At 43.1% G+C, this 14,865-nt stretch overlaps 3 protein-coding genes across 3 annotated transcripts in view; 2 read left to right on the top strand and 1 right to left on the bottom strand.

Moving 5' to 3' along the window:
- The window catches only part of LOC310662829 (pyrin domain-containing protein 1-like), a 742,864-nt gene that overhangs the window by 63,678 nt on the left and 664,321 nt on the right, over nt 1-14,865 (bottom strand). The gene's annotated exons all lie outside the window — the stretch shown is intronic.
- LOC310662224 (olfactory receptor 13G1-like) lies at nt 3,633-4,580 on the top strand (the record flags this gene model as incomplete). The annotated part of the gene is made up of 1 exon (XM_083408997.1): nt 3,633-4,580. The coding sequence occupies one exon, from the start codon at nt 3,633-3,635 to the stop codon at nt 4,578-4,580; it is 948 nt and encodes a 315-aa protein (XP_083265123.1).
- Nucleotides 11,035-11,973, top strand: LOC310662223 (olfactory receptor 10A4-like; the record flags this gene model as incomplete). Its single annotated transcript, XM_083408996.1, has 1 exon — nt 11,035-11,973. The coding sequence occupies one exon, from the start codon at nt 11,035-11,037 to the stop codon at nt 11,971-11,973; it is 939 nt and encodes a 312-aa protein (XP_083265122.1).

Raw genomic sequence — 14,865 nt, 5'->3', positions numbered from 1 at the left:
TATGGAAAGTGTAAAAAAGAAATACTCGGGCCAGAAGCTTTGAAATGCAAAGACATGGGGCTGGATGCAGAGATAGGCATGTTTAAGGGGAAAAGACAGAAATCAATCAGTATACACAAAGCCTGACAAATAAATATGAATGGATTGATTAGTACAGCTGAGGTGCTCATGGAGAAACCATCACTTAGTTGTGAAAGTAGACTTTGGTTCATCAGCTCAGTAATGTGTTTTGTGTACAGCATAACAGATGGTATCAATAATATTAATAAGTATTGCTTCAAGAAATGCTAAAAGCATGTTTCTCATTTTCAGATGCAGATCAATGTGAGAAATGCCCAGATGATCACTACCCAAATGCCTTTCAGGACCAATGTATTCCGAAAAAAATAAGCTACCTATCCTATGAGGAGCCCTTGGGGGCAAGTCTGGCCTCCTTGGCTCTCCTGCTTTCTCTGGTCACAGTTGTTGTGATGGGGACCTTCGGTCTGCACTGGAACACTCCCATTGTCAAAGCCAACAACTGGGGCATCACCTGCACCTTGCTCTCTTCTCTGCTTCTCTGCTTTCTCTGCTCCTTCTTATTCATTGGCAGGCCTACAAAGGTGACCTGTGTCTTGAGGCAAACCGTCTTTGGCATTGTCTTCTCCATTGCTGTTGCCTGTGTGTTAGCCAAAACCCTCACTGTGGTTTTGGCATTCATGGTGACCAAGCCTGGGAACAGCCTGAGGAAATGGCTTGGGAAGAGGCTGGCAGGATCCCTTATCACCTTCTGCTCTCTCATTCAAGCTGGCATCTGTCTTGGGTGGCTGGCATCCTCTCCCCCATTCCCAGAGTTTGACCTGCACTCCCAGGATGGGCAGATCATAGTGCAGTGCAATGAAGGCTCCGACATCATGTTCCACCTTATTCTCGGCTACATGGGTCTTCTGGCCATTGTGAGCTTCTCTGTGGCTTTCTTTGCCAGGAAGTTGCCTGATACTTTCAATGAAGCCAAGTTGATTACCTTCAGCATGCTGGTCTTCTGCAGTGTTTGGCTGTCCTTTGTCCCCACTTATCTGAGCACCAAAGGGAAATACATGGTGGCTGTGGAGATCTTCTCCATCTTGGCCTCTACCGCTGGTTTATTGGGTTGCATCTTCCTCCCCAAAATCTACATCATTTTACTCAGGCCTGAGATGAACAGTAAAGAGAGATTAGTAAGGAAGAAGGAGGACCATAGTTGAGAGGGTGAAAGAGATGCTGTTAGCCAGGGACCTTATGTTTTGGCAAGAAGATGTTGAATTTCTTTTTATTTCCCTTCTTGTCTCCCATCCAATGAGTTCATGGTGGGATAGACTGAGAGATGGTATCTGACCCATAGTTGAATGGGGATTTGAACCCAGTTTTCCTAGCTCGTAGTACAACACACTAATCACCACACTTTATGTTGAAACCATTTTGTTAATAATAATCTCTGGAAACAATAACATCAGTTAGAAAGATATAGAATGCAATGCCTAATGAAAATAGATTTGACCCCTTTTCCTATGAGAAACCCAACTTTTAAAAATGAGGAAAAGATGGTGATATGCAAAAATTAGATGGAAGCGGGTATATTGACTTTGGATCAATCGATAGATGATGAAGATGAATTTTTAGCATTCTCTGTGTTAATGTGTAAATATCAGCTATTGGATGTAACCAAATAGTAACATCCAAAGCTTCAACATTTGTTAGCAACTTTGTTTTGGACAGCTGCATTTTCAGCTTCTGAGACACTTTTTTTAGAAACCCTCTCTCTCTCTCTCTCTCTCTCTCTCTCTCTCTCTCTGCGTGCATGTGTGTCTATATATCTATCTAGATCTAGATCTAGATATACAAACACACACAAAATAAATCAATTTGATATGCAGATTTGAATATATAAATGAAATAAAGGTGGCTCCTGTATTACCTAAACAATTGGACAGAGTTTTTAACTTCTATTACAGGGGTGTCAGTGCACCTTAAATGATGACTTATTCAACAGGAAATAATATTTGATTTGTATTAACTAAAACAGCATTTTGTGTGAGATGTAATAAGAATAATGCTTCTTTAATACACATGTTTTTACAATGTCCTATACTTGGGAAAAAGCAGTGGATTGTATAAATATGACTGTACAGGAAAAGCTAAAGTTCTCAGAGGATTATACTCTTTAGAACTACATACCTACCATATGGAATTTGCAGCTGGACAATGTGAATGGATTCTCTGTGCCATGAAGCTCACTTGCAGCAAAACCTACCTTACAGGGTTGTTGTGAGAATAAAATGGAGAAGGTAAATAACCACATGTGTCACATTTGCGCTCCTCAGAGGAAACATTGGGTATACATGTGATACTAAAAAAATAATAACAGCCCACACCATCCTCCTTGGGCCCAGAGGTTCCCAGGCAATCAGAAGCAATGATCCTAATTCTCCACAATGGCAGCCTTGCATCCTTAGACTCTTCCTAATTTGACTGCCTCTGAGAGTTTTCTCCCTATGGCACCAACACTGCACTTGAACCATTCGCTCACTATTTATGTTTGCTGTTAGTTTCTCCACTTGATTCTTCCATTCTTCTCTGGCTTAGCAGAATAGGGTGGGGATCATCATCAATGAGACAAGTTTCATTTTGCCTCACATCTTCAGGTATGTGGAGCATTTGGATCCTGCTGCTGCTTCCAAGTGAGCTAATTTTAAACTTAGAGCAGAAGATTCTGGTGCAGATGTTTTCTTTATTATAAGGGGGAATGCTTTGTCTACATGATCAGCATACGTAATTCAAACTGGCATGTGTTTTTACTCATAAGTAACAGGAAGTAGGTGTCGAAGACTAGATACTGTTGGCATGCTATAAAATAAGTTGATAGCCTTGGCCAGAGCTCAGAATCAGCTGTGGGTCAATAGTAGTCCTAAACCAGGGTTTCCCAAACTTGGGTCTCCAGCTGTTTGTGGACTACAACTCCCACCATCACTAGCTAGTCAGGGATAATGGGAACTGTAGTCCAAAAACAGCTAGAAATCCAAGTTTGTGAAACCCTGTCCTAAACTGTTACTTATGTGACACCCACCTCACCAACTTGCTATGAGACATGTCTGGAATGTAGGTTTCCACAGAACTTTTGGCAGGAATGGGAAGGAAATATGTGGCCCTCCATGTGCTGTTGGACTTCATCTCCCATCATTCCCAGCCAGTGTAGCCAATGATCAGCAATGATGGGAGCTGTAGTCCAGCAATACCTGGAGAGCTACAGGTTCGCCATCCCTGACTTACAGCCTAACAGGGTAAGGGGTGTGGAGTGGCTGGAAGCTGCAAGAGACTGCTAAATTCACACCTCAAAGGCTTCTATTTGTCTTTGTCAGCAGTTTTTGACTGCCTTGCAACAGTTGACAGCCATGTAATTTTGTATTTTTGCTTTCTATTATTATTATTATTATTACCTATTTCTTATTTCCTATTGATCCCACTGAAGATGTGTGAATATACTGAAAAATGTCCTCTTTCTGAACATGGGGGTTCCAGATCATGGTTCATCCTCTGTGAATTTGTCTTCATGAATTTGATCTGAGGTTAAGACCCTATAAATTTATTCATCTGGACAAGTCAGCACTATCAGACACATGGAACTGAAGAACCAGTCAGCAGTTCAAGATTTTATTTTGGTCGGCTTATCCAGCTCTCCTGAACATCAGAAAATCATATTTTGGGGCTTCACTTTAATCTATGCAACTGCTTTGTCAGCCAACTTCCTCTTCATCTTCACTTTAAGCACTTGCCGCAAACTCCACACCCCCATGTATTTCCTGCTCATCCATTTGTCCATAGCAAACATGTTTTGTATCTCGGTGACAATTCCCAAGATGCTCCAGACTACTTTGGCCTCCAGGAAGACCATCTCGTTTTCTGGCTGCATAGCCCAGGTCTACTTTTTCTTGTGGGCTCTGGGAACAGAGATATTGCTGCTTTCCTTTATGGCCTTTGATCGCTTCATCGCCATCTGCCATCCTTTGCAGTACACAGTCATCATGAGGAGGGAAGTGTACATCGGGGTGGTGGCTGGAGTGTGGGTGGCCGGGATGATCAATTCTGCCGTTCACACAGGGCTTGTGCTTCGCCTTTCCTTCTGCGACTCCAACATCATCAACCACTTCTTCTGTAACTTGCCTCCTTTGCTGATGTTGTCTTGCTCAGACATCAGCCTCAATGAAGCCATGGCTTATGTAGCTGATGCGGTCTCCTCCATAGGTAGCTGTTTGCTGACGTTAACATCATATTTGTTGATTCTGACAACCATCTTTAGAATTCAATCTACTGAAGGGAAGAAGAAAGCCTTCTCCACTTGCTCTTCCCACCTCCTTGTTGTCAGCTTCTACTTTTCCACCATCATCTACACATACATCAGGCCTACCTCAACTGCATCCCAAGAAGAAGACAAGGTTATTGCTATCCTTTATTCAGTGGTGACTCCTGTGCTCAACCCTGTCATATATTCCTTGAGAAATAAAGAAGTTAAAGAGGCACTGAAGAAGCTCACAGGTAGAACCCTGCTGAGAGTTAGTGTTGGGTAGTGGTTTCAGTGCTGGACTTTGACTGAGAGAGACTTGGCTTTAAAGTCTCACTCAGCCACTGAGTGTTTTCTCTCATCTAAACCTATCACATTGGATAAGGTTGTGAGAGCCATGTACATTGCCTGAAGCAGCTTGTAGTTTAAAAAATGTAATATCTAAATAGATCAGGGGGTCTGCAACCCGCGGTTCTGGAGCTGCATGTGGCTCTTTTACACCTTTGCTGTGGCTCCGGGGCAGATACTAGCGAGGGGAGGAGGCGCATTGTGCGCCCCGACACTCCCCACTGTTACGGGCGCTGTACTGGCTGTGACGTTGCATGGGGGCGGTGCGTGCATTAGTCACGCACCGTCCCTACGTCAACTTCCCGCCCGCCCGCCCACTACATTGTAAGGGGCATGTACGCTGGTCACTGCATTGAAAGGGGGCATGTACGCTGGTCACTGTTTTGAAGGGGAGTGAAGAACACACACGCACAAAAAGGTAACTTGTTAATTTAACTTTTATTTCTATGAGGAGGAGTGATTCTGAGGGGTCAAACAAAGAAATAATTAAAAAGTGACAAAAAAGTTATTTTTATAATGACGAGTTTTGGGGCTCCCAGTTTTTTTTTCTTCGGAAACGGGTCCAAGTGGCTCTTTTTGTCTTAAAGGTTGCAGACCCCTGAAATAGATAGAAACATAGAATTGTAAAGTTGGACCTTGAATCTTTGGTAAGGAAAGCCTATGCTTTATCACTGAGCCACAGCCCTTCCCAATACTAATTGGGAAAGTATCAAAACTAGACTTGGGGAGTTGCTGCAGGAATATCCCTAAGTGTGCAGTATAAATAATACTATGATTGATCATACTACATAACCAAGGGATATAAAACGCAGACACGGCAGTGTCTTCCTGAGGGAGATCCATTTGGCCAATGTGACCAATGCCTAGGGAAAGGCCCAACTGGTTACAATAGAGAGCGGCTCCCTGTAAATTTGTATCCGCAAACTAAGCTTCAATGTTTATTAGAACATGGCTGTGCAATTTACTTAGTAGGCAGGGTGCAATTTCCCTACATCCCTGCTTACTAAGTAACCTTCAACACAGCTCAACACAGAGCTGGCTTATTTACTGTTATGTATATATTTAGTTAATTAGGTAGGCAGGCAGATAACTTTATATACCATTCTATATTTCAAAGAAACCTCTGGATGATTTGCATGATCATAAAAGCATCAACAAAAAATACAAAAAATAATTATTATTCCACGTTGTATAGAAGTGCAAAACACTTGGATAAAACAACCTCTTAAAACAATAGCATAAATGAAAACAACTAATATATGTGGACCATAATAATTACTAGTAGTTCCAAAATGTAGTAATACAAGAAAGATAGCAGTTCCTACCAACCAGATATGCAAGAGTGTCGCTTTTAATGTTTGGTGTTCTTGTTGTTGGATTTTTTCCTGTGTTTTTGTTGGAAGCTGCCCAGAGTGGCTGGGGCAACCCAGTCAGATGGGTGGGGTATAATAAATAAAAAGTTGTTGCTGTTGCTGTAGTTGTAGTTGTAGTTGTAGTTGTTGTTGTTGTTGTTGTTGTTGTATCTTTAAAGGGAGCAGTAGCACTCAAACCTGCTGTCATCTCCCCAACTTAAGCTCACACTACATGGTGAGGCAAAATTACACACTCTTCCCTTAGAGCTCCCTGCTCTCACCATGGAGCACCCAGAGGCACCTTTGCTGCCTCCAGTGACCATCCTTGTTAAATGCATATATTTACACGATTCATTAAAAACATAAATAAACAGCGATGCATGGTGATGTGGCAGTTGTAGGACTCCAGAAGATACAGCTGTCAAAAAGTATATGGTGGAGAGAAAGACCTTGACAGAGAGATAAAGGTGGCCAGAGGATTGTTGAAGCTGGGTGGATGAGAAAGAAACAGGAAAGCCACACTAATGACTCTTCCCATATCACCCCTTGCCTTCAGCCTCTCCCATTTTTCCCCACCATTCTTTTATGATAACCCCTTTTATGCAAGCACCTTCCTTTCACTACAGCTGCTATTTTTCTCATTTAGATAGTGTTTTAATGTGCAAATGCAGCACACATCACATCAGCAAATAACAGAATACATGTCATTAGCACCACTTCAAGAATTTTAACCAGAACACCTGATCCCATTGGCGTGTCATAAACATAGCCAGGCTCTGGATCAGGGTTACTAATCGCCTCATGCACTCCTTTCTGCATAGGCTTCCATGGGCCCTTGTTTTTTGCGTGCGCACTCACGCACGCACACATTATTGGTGGGTATTTGATCGGTCAATACAAACTGGAACCTGCAGTGGACTGAAGTAAAAAACCAACCTTCAGCACCATGGAGAGCTGCCCTGGAAGATTCACAGTTCAACCTTCATATTTGGCATGCTGGTTCGCTCAAGTGAAGGTCACTTCTCACCATTTAAATTAATGAACCTAAGTTGTCTATGTCCCTTAATTTCAGTAGGTCTACTCTGACTAGCATTGGACACAGCCTATGATGATGATGATGATGATGATGATGATGATACGCTTACATTCGTTGCCTTAATAGATGTCTGGTGGATTTTCTAAATGAAGCAACCACACTACAACTTGCACAATGAATGAAATGCAAACTTTGTGCCACCACACCACACCACACATAAACCTCAGCTGTAGGGCCCAAATAGGATCCCCCAGTCTTCTCTATCTTAGAGTTTTCCCAAGCTACACCTCCTCTGCAGCTACATCCTCTATCCCAGACCACACCACTCACCAGCCCTATTTTTCACCCTCGTTGGGTGTGCTTGCCTGGCTGGAATGTGTCTTTCTATTTTGATAAAGCTCCTTGCTTCCCTGGATGGATGATAGAAAGGCATGTAAGAGTGTTCATTGTAACCAGCGCGCTGTCCAAAGGTAAAATTTGCAATCATTGCTCCACCCACTTTTACCCACCACTGGCATGTAGGCCCTGGAAGGTTGCTTGGGAAGGAATGTGACCTTGGGTCTGAAAACTATTCCCCTGCCCTAAACAGAATATGTTGAATTCTTCCCTTGCCTAGCTTAAACCAGTGACATTCATTCTCCTCCTTTGTCATTTCCATGTGGGAATTCTTGCTGGAAACTGCATTTTTCAAAGCATGCTGAGGGTTCCTAGAAGGACCCATTAGACTCGTATTGGTATTACAAGAAAGTTCTTTGCATCTCTTCATTTAATTTCTCTAGGGGTTAATTAAAACTATCCATTGATTCCACAAGGACAGTGCTCAATTGATCACTTTGGAGCTTCGTCCCTACAGCCAAGTGTTCAATTTTAGATCAGAAATCAACTTGGTGAAGAGAATCACAAATGCAAACCCTCTCAGAAGACTCTAAGGCAGCCTCCTCAACTCCCCGTGCTACTAAGGGTAAATGTTTTGTTTTAGAATGGTGCTGTTATTTAAAATGATCAGACGGTGAAGTTGAGTTAAACTTTAAGTGAGTTTTTATCGCGAGCCAACAATTAGTATTAATCATAAGCATGATCGCAGCTTATCAACTATGAGGACCATATGGTAGTAATGGCTCCTGCTTATGTGTCCTAACTCTGTTGTGCCAGTGCTTGTCTAATGAAACATGCATTTGTGAATTTGCAATCCCCACATCAGTGTTCCCATCTGTGAAATACCCACCCACAGGATCACCTCACAAGTACTGCCTTTAAAGATGTTTGAGAAAGTACAGGAGCCCAAATACTGATTTGGGGCCAGGCTGTTTGAAAATATTACACAAATATTGTACCACCTGTGACCAATATGAGAAGAATAAAGGACTAAAAGACAAGTGGTTCCATCCCCTTTTCAGAATAAGTTGTGCCCCTTTCCCCAGAAGTTTCACCTTTTCATATAAATTTTATCAGAGTTCAATGAGACATTTCAGCCAAGCAAAAACAGTTGTGGTATGAAGTAGGACCATAATCAGGAGGGCTGGAGGAGGGTGGCCCAGAGAGGGTCCCTGGGCCTGAGGTTGCCCACATCTGACCTAAACTCTTTTAAGGACAGAAAATTACAAAGACAGACATTTTCAAGACTTTATCAAATGCCATAACTGAAGGTGTCAAACCAATATTAATTGAATGGGAGTTCCACAATTTGGGGCCACCACTGATATGGCCCCCATGTCTCACACTCACCAATCTAACGAATTCCAGTGATACAGTATGAGTGCACTGGACTGATTGCTGGATATCTTAAGGTTATTGAGTGTTTAAAAGTTTTAAATTGTGTTCTTTTTATAATGTCACTTATATTATTTAGTTTACATATATTACATTTGCAATGATATTTCCCTGAAACGCCAAATAAAAGATCTGTGTCACCAATTAATTAAACACCTTGGAATTTAAGTGATGGGAGCAGCAGATAATATTGAAGACATGGCAGTGAAAAGGAGACCTGATAGAATTCAAATACAAAAGATTGACTTTCTGTAGCTCCAAGCATAGGGGGGAAATGGAACTCTGACCATCAATTTTGTATGGTTCATCATCATGCTGGCAGGATGTCTCCTCAGAAACCAAATACTCAATGGATTCCTTCCCCAACCTTCCCCCTGTCATTTGTTTACCAAATCCTACCGCAATTAACAATGCCTTTGCCTCGTGGCTTTGTAAGGAGAAAATCCACCAGGTCCCTTTAGAATTCTGGTCCCGTGGACCTAATGGGAATTTAAAAGCCCCTTTTCTAACCATGCTTAGTACCATGATGTCAACAACCAACAAAGTATCTGAAGAAAGATCTTCTCCAGATATAGTACTAACTGAAGCGGCATTGCAGCAAAAGAATCTTCAGTGCTTGGACTTCCCAATGAATGGTGCAGAAGTTCCAGTTTTTATTCAGTGGACATTTGTCATCTACCTGAAAATTATCAGAACGCTAACAGAAATGTAAGGTCTATCTACCATAGGTTACCTAAGGGTGTGGTTGTTTGGTCAACTGGCTGGCTGGTTCCTTCACTCATAAAAGGAAGGAGATAGTGTTTATGTGGTTTTTAAGTAGAAAATTGATCAACGTATTTTGGGGGGGCTTTTTGTTATGTTGTAGGCAGCTATTGAATAATTTGTTTGTGGAGATGGGTACACATTACAGGCCCGAGATGACTGTACTTCAGTGGAAGTTTCCATTGTTGTGTCAAGGAGATGGTGCAGGAAAAAAAATGCTTTAGGTTTACGAAATATTTTAGCACATGACCTCAAAACTCTCCAGCAAGGATCCATTTATTAGGTGATCACAGACTTACTAAAGGCGTGAACCTGGAGTTCATTGGAGTCTTCCTCACCATCTGAACCAAGCATTGATAGATCAGTATAGTTCAAATTATTTTAAAGGTGCCTAGAATTCAAGAGAAACCACATTTAAATTTGAAAGGAGCAATTCTGACAAATAATCCTGAGATTCAGACAAAAGGAAATACTTATTCACACAGCGCATTGCTAAGCTGTGGAATTCGCTACCACAAGGTGTGGTAACCTGGATGGCTTTCAAAGGGTCTCAGACAAATTCATGGAGGATAAGGCTCGCCACACCAGCCTTATGGGTGGTATGCCTCTAAATACCAGTTGCTGCGAATCACAAGTGGGGAGAGCTCTGCCATGCTCCTATCCTACTTGTAGGCTTCCCATTGGCTGGTCACTGTGGGAAAAGGGTGCTGGATGAGAGGGGCCTTTGGTCAGATCCAGCAGGAGTCTTCTTATGTTCTTATGTCCAACAAGAGTTGATCTTGTGAGCCAGTGTGGTATAGTGGTTAAGAGCGGTAGTCTCGTAATCTGGGGAACCGGGTTCGCGTCTCCGCTCCTCCACATGCAGCTGCTGGGTGACCTTGGGCCAGTCACACTTCTTTGAAGTCTCTCAGCCCCACTCACCTCACAGAGTGTTTGTTGTGGGGGAGGAAGGGAAAGGAGATTGTTAGCCGCTTTGAGACTCCTTTGGGTAGTGATAAAGCGGGATATCAAATCCAAACTCTTCTTCTTCATCTTAGGTTAGTTGAAAGACTGCAAAGTCACACAAAATGCATTGTTCACAAATACTAAAACTGTTACCCCTTGCATACTTTTCCAAGGGATTGGTTCCATTGAACTCAGCGGGACTTACCTCTGAGTAAAAATGAAAAAATCAGGATGTAAATCTTCTATTTGACATACCTAAGGCACTTGAATTACAGGTTGGTGCCCATTTTGCAAGCATTCAATTGACACGTGACCTCCAACATTCTGGACCCAGAAGAGGGCAGAATGGGATGGAACTGGGGGCAGAACAGAGTGTAGCAGGGCGGATGGGCTTATGTGCATTCTGCCGATGCACACAGGTGCCACGAACACAATCCCACACAAATCAGGGGTTGCCTGTAATTCTAACCCTCGTCTCTTTATCTGCAGCTCTTGTTATGTCTCCAGGAACTCCTCTGGATGACGACATGAGAAGAGGCAACCAGTCCTGTTTGACTGAGATTGTATTTTTGGGCTTCTCAGATTTCCAGAGCATGCAAGCGCTCCTTTTTTTGCTGGTACTAATATTCTACTTGGTGGCATTGATTGGGAACAGCCTGATATTGATCATCACGGTTGCCGAGCCTACCCTTCACACACCAATGTACTTCTTCCTCCGGAACTTGTCCTTTTTGGAAATCGGCTACACCACATCCATCATCCCGAAGACGCTTGAACATTTACTGTCAGAGAATCAGACCATATCCTTTGTAGGCTGTGGGATGCAGATGTATTTCTTTATTCTCTTTGGTATTACTGAGTGTTGCCTTCTTTCTGTCATGGCATTCGACCGCTACGTCGCCATCTGTAAACCCCTGCAATACTCCTGCATCATGAGCCCTAAGGAATGTGCTCTGCTGGCTGTTATTTCATGGGCCGTTGGTAGTTTGGTGGCTTTGGGCCAGTCCATTTCTATATTTACTCTTCCCTATTGTGGCCCTAACAGAATCAGCCATTTTTTCTGTGATATTCTGCCTGTTTTGAGACTGGCTACCACTGACACCTTCAAGAATGAAGTGGCAGTTGCTACGGTAACTGTGTTCTTTATCCTGGTACCATTTTTGCTAATCCTGTTGTCGTACATGCTCATCATCGCCGCCATCCTAAGGATGCCTTCAGCCAAGAACAGGCGCAAAGCCTTCTCCACCTGCTCCTCACATCTCATTGTCGTTTCTCTTTTCTACGGAACTGTCACTTTCACCTACGTTCGACCCAAATCAGTCTATTCCCTAGACAGTGACAGGTTCCTTTCTCTCCTCTACACTGTAGTGACTCCATCATTCAACCCAATTATTTACAGCCTGAGGAACAAAGAGATAAAAGCTGCTTTCAAGAAATCAATAGCAAGGAAGGAAGGTCTTTCTTAGATAATAATCTAGCTGTATCAAACCAATTCCATTTATCTGTTGCACTGCAGCAGGAATCCATTGATACTGTATTTTTAAATTGTTATAACCTGCCCAGGGGCTTTATCGTGAAGGCCAGGTAAGAAATTGAGATGATAAGAATAACAATAGCATTTAAGGCATTTATATACTACCTAATCATTAGCATATGTAAGGGGTGTACATAAAATAAACCACGCAGAATAAACCAATAAAACTGAACAGATGCCTGAACATTTTCTTAAAACACCTGCTGGAATAAGGAGATCTATGTCATGTGCTTGAGGTTCAGCATGGAGGGTGCCTAATAATAATGCTGGCTGGGTGGGTGGGTGGGTGGGTGTGTTGCAATGCCTCTTTGCTCCCTTTCCTCCACCTCCCAGTGGTTGCCAGCGATGACTCCAGGCTTTGGGGAGTCCTGGGAGAAGATGCTCTGAATGGATCCCTCTCTCCCTCACTGATATCCTCATTGCCTACTCACTTGCCTCCTCTCACCTCCAGCCACACAACCACCCAGAAACAGCATAAGGCAAGTGGAGGTTGCTGCCCTATTGCTTCACTAGTGTCACTGCTTGCAGAGTGATGGTGACCAGGAAGTGACAGTGAGCAACAAGGTTTGGGGACATCAAGGGTTAGCAGTGCCTCTTCCCTCCGGAGTGTGGGCCTCAGAAGAAGCCCAATGATGCTGACCTCGGACACCAGTCCTAAGAGTTTCTCTTGGATTTAGGAGTGGGTGGGTGATACTTCCTTGCTGGTTGTTTTTTGTTAATTACATTTATATCCATCCTTTTGTATCCAGATGGTATGCATGGCTGGACACATCAAAGAAGCATTTCAGTTAAATACATTGCAAACCTTGTATGAGAAATCGGGTTAGCAAAAACGGGACTCTACAACGCCATCCAGTGTCACAGTGTTGGAATTCATAAACAATGCATATAAAACGATGTTTCTTTGCCAGTGTAGCTGAGTCCCATGTTTCTTCCACTTCCCCATTTCATCCTCACAACAAATCTGTGAGGTTAAGTTAGATATAGTGCCCAAAGTCACACAGTGAGCTTCATCGCTGAGTGGGGATTTGAACCCTGGTCTCCTAGGTGTTACTCTGACACTCTAGCCATTACACCACTCTGCTTTACAGCAGTGACCATTTTGCATGCATTCAATTGACATGTAACCACCAACATGCGGGTCGTTTTGGACCTGGAAGAATGGGGGCAGAACAAGGGATGGAATGCGGGGGTGGAATAGGGCTTATGCTCACTCTCCCGATGCACGGGGGGCTAGGAACACAACCCCCATGTAAATTGGGGCTTGCCAGTATTATTTATTCCCTACGATGCATAAGAGCATAACTACATGTTAGGGAAAATAGAACTCAAAGAGGGTATGCCATTGGCACTGGTTGATTCCTCAGTTCAGGAAGGCTCTGCACTGGAGCTGGGAAGTCCGCTCCACTTCACTGTGGGGAGGAGTTGCAGTGGACCGCGTGGCTACACCCTCTCCTCCAGATCCCGGCCATGTCATCACCCAGCCAGCGGGAGCTCAAGTTGGTCTGCATCCACGGGGCTCCCCTTTCTGGTGGTTTACCCTTACTGAACTTCCTGCGCAACGGGCAGGAGTCAGATATAGTCAGGTCCATTCAATGCCTAAGCGAATACCGCTCACAGTCTGTAATGAATACAGTTGTGGCCAAAATTTGCCCAATAACATTAACATAATATCTGTGTCCTGGTGTCTTATTCTTTACGAGGGTGTGGTTGCGGGGTCTTGACACGCAACTCTATGAGAACTGCATCTCCAGCAGTCAAGCAGCTCAGACTACTAAAAATTGTCATCAACCTTATTATAGCTGGAATAGAAATAATTCTGGTTTCGCTGATATACCAACAGAAGTATTTATACCACTGAGATGTAGTGCAGCTCTCTTTTAAAAAAATAGAGATTGATGGGGGGGATCACTCAATATATATCAGCATCATGCTTTGTTCCACACACAGTAGGAGCCAGCATGAGCTTGTACACACATATGTCGCTGCATATGTAACCCCGATCAGAATAATTTCTTCCACTCTCTGCTGCAAAACAAGTATGGGGTTTCTGCATCACCTCTTATGTAATGTGATGTAATGTCTTGCCAAATATCACAAAAAGCTTTCATGTTCCTGAGTTGCTCCTTTTAGTTGTTTTGGTTTAGTTAATCTTCTCGAACTATGTTTGTTTATGCCACGAATTGTGTTGTATTTGTAATTTTTTTTCCACAATTATCAGCAAGATATTGTTACGTGCACCCCAATCTCTTCAAGCAGTGAGAGATTTCAGGAGTGCCAATGGATCCCTCGGCCTTGTACATACATAGGTGCCGGCTCCCTGGAGCCCTGGGTGCCCAAGCATCCACAAAATTCCCCATTAAGGGATTGAGCACCCACAAATTTCAGTATCAGAGCCATGCACACTTCATGACACCCATGGCCCTGGGCACCCACAGTCACTGGGCCAAGCTGGCACTCCTGAGTACATAACACAGCTGAAAGAATTTTGCTGCACTAATAACGCTGTTGTTCAATCAGTTCCAAACTTCTGAGTCTTTTCCCACATTTAGAATAGGGGTTTGTTTTGGTTTTTAGCCAATTAAATGAAAGGTTTTAGCAGTTTCTAAAATGCTTCTTCTGCTCTCAGAATCAAGTCAGTGGATTGTACCAATTTTCATACCTGAAATGTAGAATTTCATCTTGAACAAGCAAAGCCAGTTTCACTCCAATCCCACAGAAGCACTAGATAAATGACACATCATATTTAAAAAGAAACAGAGAACTTTGAGATGCAGGTGAATTAAACTCCAGCCTCGTAATGTTTTGCCAAAAGCTGGCCCTT

Source organism: Podarcis tiliguerta (genome assembly GCF_965153285.1).
Source record: "Podarcis tiliguerta genome assembly, chromosome: 13".
Lineage (NCBI taxonomy): Eukaryota > Metazoa > Chordata > Lepidosauria > Squamata > Lacertidae > Podarcis > Podarcis tiliguerta.
Note: the sequence above shows the minus strand (reverse complement) of the source record. Positions and strands in the feature narration are given on the sequence as shown.